The sequence below is a fragment of the Oncorhynchus mykiss genome, chromosome 8 (assembly GCF_013265735.2).
Source record: "Oncorhynchus mykiss isolate Arlee chromosome 8, USDA_OmykA_1.1, whole genome shotgun sequence".
NCBI classification, from domain to species: domain Eukaryota; kingdom Metazoa; phylum Chordata; class Actinopteri; order Salmoniformes; family Salmonidae; genus Oncorhynchus; species Oncorhynchus mykiss.
The window spans coordinates 71,699,930-71,709,059 of record NC_048572.1 but is presented as its reverse complement, the minus strand read 5'-3'; the positions used below and the strand labels follow the sequence as shown (position 1 = coordinate 71,709,059).

Genomic DNA, 9,130 nt, shown 5'->3' with positions numbered 1-9,130 from the left:
TTTTGTGTAGCTGTAAAGTTTTCTGATATGTGTTTACATTTGACAGTGCCTTGACATAGTGGCAGTCAGATTGGGAAATAAAAGGTTCTAAGCGAGTTGCAACACACATTTTGAGTGACGGGGGAACATGAGTCATGAGACGTTTCACAACACTTTTTTTCCTGGCTTAGCTTTCCTACTGCTACTTGGCCAGCACCTTCAGAAGCATACGTCACTAAAGAACACTAACCTCCATATGTCAATGATCTGCTGCATATTGCTGAGGCAATATACAGGGGGACCGGTACAGAGTCAATGTACGGTGGCACCGGTTAGTCGAGGTAATTGATGTAATATGTACATGGAGGGAGAGTTAAAGTGACTATGCATAAAAATAAACAATGAGTAGCAGCAGCGTAAAAGAGGGGTCTGGGTAGCAATTTGATAAGCTGTTCAGGAGGTTTAAGGCTTGGGGGAAGAAGCTGTTAAGCATTTTGGACCTAGACTTGGCGCTCCGGTACCCCTTGCCGTGCGGTAGCAGAGAGAACAGTCTATAACTAGGGTGGCTGGAGTCTTTGAACATTTTTAGGGCCTTTCTCTGACACTGCCTGGTGTGGAGGTCCTGGATGGCAGGAACCTTCGCCCCAGTGATGTACTGGGCCGTACGCACTACCCTCTGTAGTGCCTTGCGTTCAGAGTCCGAGCAGTTTCCATACCAGGCAGTGATGCAAACAGTCAGGATGGTGCAGCTGTAGAACCTTCTTAGGATCTGAGGACCCATGGCAAATCTTTTCAATCTCCTGAGGGGGAATAGGTTTGTCGTGCCCTCTTCACGACTGTCTTGGTGTGTTTGTACCATGATAGTTTGTTGGTGATGTGGACACCAAGGAACTTGAAGTTCTCAACCTGCTCCACTACAGCCCCGTCGATGAGAATGGGGATGTGCTCGGTCCTCCTTTTCCTGTAGTCCACAATCATCTCCATTGTCTTGATCACGTTGAGGGAGAGGTTGTTGTCCTGGCTCCACACGGCCGGGTCTCTGACCTCCTCCCTATAGGCTGTCTCATCGTTGTCAGTGATCAGGCCTACCACTGTTGTGTTATCGGCAAACTTGATGATGGTCTTGGAGTCGTGAGTGAACAGGGAGTACAGTCATGAGTGAACAGGGAGTACATGAAGGGACTGAGCACGCACCCCTGAGGTGGCAGATGTGGCAGATGTGTTGATCAACGTGGCAGATGTGTTGCTACCTACCACCCTCACCACCTGGGGGGCGGCTCGTCAGGAAGTCCAGGATCCAGTTGCAGAGGGAGGTGTTAAGTCCCCGGGTCCTTAGCTAAGTGATGATCTTTGAGGGCACTATAGTGTTGAATGCTGAGTTGTAGTCAATGAATAGCTTTCTCACATAGGAGTTGCTTTTGTCCAGGTGGGAAAGGGCAGTGTTGAGTGCAATAGAGATTGCATCATCTGAGGATCTGTTTGGGCGGTATGCTAATTGAGTGAGTCTAGGGTTTCTGGGATAATGGTGTTAATGTGAGCCCTGAACAGCCTTTCAAAGCACTTCATGGCTGCAGACGTGAGTGCTACGGGTCGGTAGGCAAGTCATTTAGGCAGGTTACCTTAGTGATCTTGGGCACACGGACTATAGTGGTCTGCTTGAAACATGTTGGTGTTACAGACTCAGTCATAGAGAGGTTGAAAAATTCAGCGAAGCCACTTGCCAGTTGATCAGAACAAATATTGTACAATCCAGGTGGGCAAATCTCTTAAAGACTTACCCAGAAAAGTGATTCTAACATGTATTGACTCAGGGGTGTGAATCCTTATGTAAATTTGATCTTTCATTTTCTATACATTTGCTAAAATGTAACACAACAAATTGTGAAATAAGTCAAATGGTATGAATACTTTCTGAAGGCACTGTATATAAAAAAAAGTTTTACACTGTATTGCATATTAAACAAGAAACATATCACACAATACATTACAAGGACGTCTGTGATAATTCTTGCCATCCAATTATGTTTGCTTGTCAACTATCTCTCCTGGTCAATTAAGTTGTGTATGTTTAGGATTTCAGCACTTAAGTCCACTTTACATGTATACTTAATACACGTCCAAGTTTGACGAGTGCTAATTTCACTCAACAACTTGTTTTAAAGTGTAGTAGACATTACAGATCATCATAGTCTAGCCCATAACGAATGACTGTTTTAGCATGTATAAAGTAGAATACAAAACATACATCATCTTAACAAACATTATTAGAATTAGAATAATTGTTCATTACGCTGTTTAAACTAAAATATGTAAAATTTAATTAAAATATGTATCTAATTTAGCAATATACTGCAAAGGGGCCAATGGTCTGACTGATCTAATTGGCAGACAACATGTAGAGCCATTTTCGTAGACACAGATTAGGCCTAACCTAGTCCTGGAAGAAGCATAACAACCTGCAGGCAGTGGTTTCCCAAAAGCCTGGATTGCTCAACCCTAGGTTTTCCTATAAGAACAAGACAGACTATAAAACAGAGGTGGTGCTCAGAGTAGGAATCAGACATGAAGATGAAGGCTCTGGTGAGATCTCTCCTCTTGCTCGCTGTGGCTAACCTGCTGGTCAGAGGTCAGACCCAGACTGAGACCAGGTATGAAGACATCATCACAGCTGCTTCAAATCAGCTGCTTCCTATGGAAGAGCAGGCTTTCCATCCGCTTCTGAACCAGCTGGAAGTCGAGACTGTGAGTATTGAGATAGTGAGACTGACAGTATGAACGTTTCCGTCCTCTTATTTACACAGTGCTGAGGGGCACAACAATGTTTATGTGTCATGGTTTGTTAAATAGTTTTATTCCAGTCAAGTTAAGCGATATTTGTCTGTTTAATATGCAACAACATGTACACATTTTCAGATACTTTTACATGGAAAAGAAATAGACTCAATGGGGGGGGGGGGGGGGGGGGGGGGGGGGGTGACCATTGAAATAATTGACAATACTGTGTTTTCTCTCTGATCCAAGTTGAATACAGAGGATGTGGACCAGTCTGAGGTGTCTGTAAGGTTGAGCTTCCCCCTGCAGGAGACGCTCTGCAGTAAGGCACAGGGGCAGCGAGGCCAACCATGCCCTCTGAAGAAAAATGGGGTAAGAACAATTGGATTTTACAGTATTGTGTGAAATAATAGTCATGGGACGCAAGAAACAACCAATAATAAGCTGAGATTGGCAAATGGCTAATTGTCAATGACTCCTTCCTCTATAGAAACGAATGATGTGCAGCATGGAGGTCAGACATCCGATTCTGGAGATTGGCAACACCCTCAACACTGACCGGTCTGACATTTCTTGTGAATACATGGAGGCAGAAGTTGTAAGATATTTCTCTACATCTCCCTACCTATATTAGTTAGGACGTAATGCTAAAGGTAGCCTAACAGTGTCAGAACAGTTGATCTGCAATAAAAAAAATGCAGATGTTAAAGTGCATTAAATGCATAGCAGTTTATGAATTTCATGAATGTGGAAACATGCATCTCTTGAAATAATAACTTTTTCCGATTAGTCTGGTCAAAAAGGTTCTGCTTTTTCCTTTTTAAAAGTTTAAATTCATATTTTTAATGATTACAGCAGAAGATTCGGACAAGAAGAGGCAAGGACAGCGGAGGCCCTAAGATGGGTAGAAAAGATTCCAAGGGGGGTTGGAGAGGTCGTCCTGGGAGTGGCTCTCGTCCTGGGTTTGGCTCCGGCATTGCTGGAGCTAGCGGAGTAAACCATGTTGGAACTCTCCCTGCATCGAACAGCACAACACACCCTTTGGATAACTGCAAGATATCTCCCCAATAAAATAAACTTCAAAAGCACTCAAAGTTCTTGTTAATGGGTGAACATGAAACCTTGAGCTTCTTTAAAAAAATGCTTCTGGTAACTCTTTTGTCTACATTATGAATTGTTTTGTATTTTGTAGCTATCATTGTTTGTAATAATGTACCTATTCTTACATGCCAATCTTTGAATTTTAACTACCGAAAATTATTTCCAGTTCATGTTTACTGCACTAATAAACTGCAAAATAAGTTTTCAAAAGACACTGTGTGTAAAATATGTAATTTCATGGCAGTTTAGGAAGTTTTTGAGAGCTCTACGTTTTTCGTTTTTGTGTTTACTGTTCTTTAAAAAAAGATAATTTCTCTGTTGTTCTGTTAGGCCGACAGTTTAGGCTTTGCTGAAACATGTCGGGATGGTTTCCTGGACACAGATTGAGTTAAGAGCAGTGACCTGTCATTCAGGGCAGGTGGGGGCAGAGCCCCACATTTTTAGCCAGACATTTGCCTGTTTTGCATGTTATTTTGGCATTAATACGTGTCACATATCAGTTTGCCAACAATGTAAAAAATATATATATTTCATTGACATAATAAAGCAGCATACAAACATGGTCTCTTTTCTGTTTTCTTGAGTAAGGCATCTCCAAAATGCAGGTGTTTCAGCCTAGCTCAGTGCTTTTTGTGGTGGTGGGGCAAGCCAGCAGAAAGTACTGATCGTTGCGCCATGATTGGCTCAGTGTTCTGTCACTCATGGGGACTTTACGTCACTGCCAAGTGTAAGAAGAGACATTGAAAATGCTAGCTCTTCGGTTGCTGCCATAGACGTGCCCATCCAAGAAGGCTCATGGTCATTGTTCACAGATAAAATGATGTAAAATCACGTTATATGTACAGCAGATTTGACTGGACTGTTCATGTCAACATCATGAAAATCTTAGCTAGCAGTCATCATCATGAATCAAGTTGACAATCTACTGGCAAATCCTTTTTAATCCTTGTCATATGAATAGAAATAATGAAGAGAAATGATAAATAAAACGTATTGGTGCTCATCGGCGGTTAGACATAAACATTACACAACAAGTTGGAAATCACAAATAATTCAACGAGTGGTTTGGAAGAAATCAGTGACAGTGGCTGTGTGGACACAAATCTGTGATTAAGGGGCTCTTTTCCAAGTTTAAAATGATAAACATTAAAAATTGGCCATGCTGTCAATGAAGCATGATGATCAAAACAACTGTTAACTTGGAGGACCACCGCATTACCTTCCTGTTCAAGTGAGCCGAGCACAACAATTTGAGTAAAACAATGTAATGTATTCAGCTTCGTAAATGATGTAATATGCCAGGAAGATATGTATACTGTAGCTAAGAAAGCAATACTAAGTGTATGTTGTGTAGTAAGATGTTAGTAGCGCATTTGTCTCACCCTAATAATTTGGTCTATTTACCCATCTTAATTTCGCCTACTGTTCTGACTGTTCTAAGGTAGCCTATAACCTGTTTTAGAGAAATGTAATCATCTAATATTGTAAGAGCTTTCATTATCTGCTTATATGCCCCCTTTATTTATTATACGGTTCTAACTTGGTGTACAGGGATAATACTGTAAGAACGGCCCATGTTCTGAATTCTGTTGCTGAACAAATAGTTATATTGACTAACCGTCCGTCCTAATCAAAATTACGGAGTGCCTCTTATCCGCTTGTCGTCCCCTTATGCCATAGTTTTTACATCTCAATTGTCATTAGAAACCACATTTGTTTAAGCAAGTCAAACATACAGTATCAGCTATTTTTTTTAAAGGTAGTAAATGAGGCTGAATGAACTGTTTCGCTGCCAGACAAGGCTCTACTGATATCCAGGTGTAGCAGTGGTAAGATGTTGGGACCGTGGTAAGTGGTCAGATGTGGAAATTCTAACCAATAAGGAGTGACTTTTATTTCTTCAAACAATCATACTTTAATATCGCTAAATTATTGCAATAATGGAGCTAGTCAACGACCACCCTTAGGTGATCGTTGAGAGCCTGACAATACAGGAAATACCGAGGTCTTATGTAGTGGACCTAAAAATGCGTAGTCATGGCTAGTTCCATCTCTCCCCGGCAGATCAGGGAGCTACCTTGTTTTCTTCTTGTGGCTATTGGTTCATAGCGCACAAATAAGTGATAACATTAGTTCCGTTACTCCTCTCTGATCAAGCCTGACACTACAGGAAATGCTGAGGTCTTATATAGTGGACCTAAAAATGCTTATACTGTACCTGATAGAGGATAGGCAAATTGGATAGAGGATCACATAAACTAAATACATAGTTGTACTGTATCTGCTTTTAGAATTACAGGCGGTTTATCACATGTACAGTAATACATATAGCCATGTTTTGCTATCAATTTATGCTTGTACTATTTTTGATCAATGAGACCGACACTTCAATGTCATGATGGACACAATGTCAAAATTGAAATTCCATACTTGCAGTGGTGGACCGTCAGGGCCAGCAAGGCCTTCTCTGCTGGCCTAAACATCATCAGAATATAATTTTAAAAAATATATATTTTCCCACAAATATGTATTAAATTATTCCCCAGAGTAAGAGTTATACGCTTCATTTCATAGCTTTCCTCTTGGTTGCACTGCTTCCAGCCCCAGGTTGAGATTTGGAGGGCTGGTCTTTATGTTAGATCTTTTATGCAATCATATTCAGCCATCATGTGTTGCCTGGGGTCTAAAATCTGCCCTCAGGCCTTCAGAATCAACAGTGCGGGCGCTTGTAGCTTAAAGTGAATGGAAATTAAAATTTTGTGTCAACCAATCAGCTTTTGAGTTGGCTATTGTACACCTGCTGGCTGGCTCCAGTGTTACACAGGAGCCAGCTAGCAGGCGTAGTGTGTGCACGTCTTTTTTATTGGATTACCAATATTGAGAGGCAAGTCCTATGGGCAGGTCTATGCAGAACCTCAGAACTAGGAAACTGAATTTGATAAACAAATTAATTTGCGTACTACTAAGCTGTTTTTTCAACCCACAATGGCGGAAGGAGGAGAAGATATCGATTTGGTCGAGGATATAATTATAACGCCATTCTCAAGACTAACTTTTCAAGAAAAGTTAGACATTGTAAGGAGAGGTCGCCCAACGCCGACACTACAAAGCCTGTCACAAGCGGGAAAGGGGTTCGTTCGCCACTTTCAAAGTTCCAACTACGAGCTCTATCAATGGCTCACAGGCTAGGAGAAGCACTGCAAACTGTACTGCTGGGAATGCCTATTATTTGCAAGTGATCGATTTGGTGTTTGGAGCCACACTGGCTTTGCAAACTTGAGTTGTCTAACCAAGGCAGCAACGAGACACCAAAGTATGGCTGGGCACTTACAAGCAATGGTGCTTTTGAAAACTTTTGGGGACACCCGAGTGGATCTACAGCTCAACGAACAAGCGCGCAGGGCAACGGAGCTGCACAATGAAAAGGTGAAGAAAAATAGGGAAATATTGAAAAGACTCATTGATTGTGTCATGTTTTTGGGTAAACAGGTACTGTATTTTTTATTTATTTTTTACTTAAAGCTCAAAGTTTGTGGACCAGAAATGGATAGAAGAAGAATATTAATATAACTCTGTTGCACTCGACTATGTTCTTGCCTATTAGTTGAACTGTACTGTATTGTACTCTTCCCCTGCAATTGTCTGAATAAAAATGTCAATTTCAAGGTGACGTAACGCCTGGTTATACTGCGTTTCTGTCTAAATGTATAGTGTCTAGAGCCATGGCATCATAATGATGGTAATAAGAGGTGGATTCATTCGAAGGGGACTGTGTAGGACCTCACTGAAGGCCCAGGCCCCAGGCCCACGGCACGCCACTGCATACTTGGTATTGGCATGTCAAGTTCCAATGTCTCCAGCTTTGTGCATAGCTTCATACTGTAACATTCAAACTTAGTGCTCAATGTCATGCATACAATTTACTGTAGTTATGCGAAAACAATAAACAACATATGTTTTGTGGTAAATTTTAATTACATTATTATAACTGAGCATTACATTCATCATATGTGTACTTTTTTGTTGTTGTATGTGTTTTACTCACTACATGTATGTGCATGTTTTATAGGTGCATGTGAATTTTCACAGTCCATCTTGAGTTGTTGCGAGTGAGAATATTATCAGAGCATGCTGAAAAAACCAGCTGGTCTAGAGGCGAGTTGTAAATATTTTCCACACCCCTCAGTAAACACCCAAAAGACATTAACAGCAAGCGGTCACTACTCCTACAGCAACTGAGGTGCCATTTGTGCCTTTACAGTGCTGCACATGTACATCTGTGTAAATGAAGGGATTCTTACAGCAGCTGCTATAGACAAGCATAGAGAAGCTACTTTAGTGTGACTCATCTCCAGACAGTACTACAACAACAACACTACAGCAGTACTGAACTCTATTCAAGTTGATTTGTAGTGACACTTCAATATATGTGTTCATGTAAATTGAAACAAAATAGGAAGGTGTGTGAAAATAAATGTCTGGAAATGTAAATGTATTTTGTTTTCAAACATGACAACAAAAAAATATCCAAATAGATAAAGCGGTTGAAATGCCTTTGTTGCAGAGGATCCAACCCTCTTTCGGTCTTTCACGTGACCTCTGCCGTCTACAGTCAAGTGTGTATGATGTTGGTGACTCAGACATGCACATGTTTTTGGGAAGATCACAAGAGAGAAGAGGTTTCACAGCATGTCCAGGAGATGGCGAGAATGAGACAGTATTACTCGGTGAGCTAGCAAATTATAGTCTATGCAATAAAGAACTAGTTTAAGTGACATTGAGTCCTTGAAAAGCACTATATGTATATTTCCCAATAAATATAATTGTTATTATTATTACTACTGTGTATACTGCGGTGGATCTACAATTGAGAGCAGACTTGATACAGTTACATCATGGGTGACAATAATGTGCAAATCTGAAAATCTTTTTGATCTTGGGACATAATTGTTCATCTATACAGTCAAAGTAAAGGTATCAACATATGCATATAGTATAGGCCTACTGTTATGAACAGTAGACTGCATTGTAATAACTGCCCACATACTGATATATAACCATTTAAAATGCATGCCATTGAAACTGAGTATTAAATTGCCCCACATTACCAACCCACAAGGAAAACATACAGTAGATCAGTAGCCTAATGTTCTTCACCTCTTCAATTCAAAATGATGCAAATCAATAACATCTAGCATACAGATATACTAGATCTAGAAACGGAACGTTTTGTGTAGCTGTAAAGTTTTCTGATATGTGTTTACATTTGACAGTGCCT

At 40.7% G+C, this 9,130-nt stretch overlaps 1 protein-coding gene across 2 annotated transcripts; it reads left to right on the top strand.

The window, feature by feature from the left end:
* The first annotated feature begins 2,516 nt into the window (after positions 1-2,516).
* On the top strand, positions 2,517-4,064 carry LOC100136187 (cathelicidin antimicrobial peptide). 2 transcript variants are annotated; one of them, XM_036984508.1, is made up of 4 exons: positions 2,517-2,721; positions 3,001-3,123; positions 3,242-3,349; positions 3,610-3,828. In XM_036984508.1, exons 1-4 carry the CDS (start codon positions 2,542-2,544, stop codon positions 3,820-3,822), a joined length of 624 nt encoding a protein of 207 aa, XP_036840403.1. In that variant the 5' UTR covers positions 2,517-2,541; the 3' UTR covers positions 3,823-3,828. The 2 variants fall into 2 exon arrangements, with proteins under 2 accessions (XP_036840403.1, NP_001117935.1); NM_001124463.1 differs by having other exon boundaries at positions 2,534-2,721; positions 3,607-4,064.
* Positions 4,065-9,130: the final 5,066 nt, after the last annotated feature.

Bases quoted from the DNA above. Each gene is read 5' to 3' on its own strand.
- LOC100136187 (NM_001124463.1), top strand. From the start codon at position 2,542: ATGAAGATGAAGGCTCTGGTGAGATCTCTCCTCTTGCTCGCTGTGGCT. The intron at 3,124-3,241 runs GTAAGAACAATT...CTTCCTCTATAG, and splicing joins GCCCTCTGAAGAAAAATGGG to AAACGAATGATGTGCAGCAT. The intron at 3,350-3,606 runs GTAAGATATTTC...TAATGATTACAG, and splicing joins AATACATGGAGGCAGAAGTT to CAGAAGATTCGGACAAGAAG.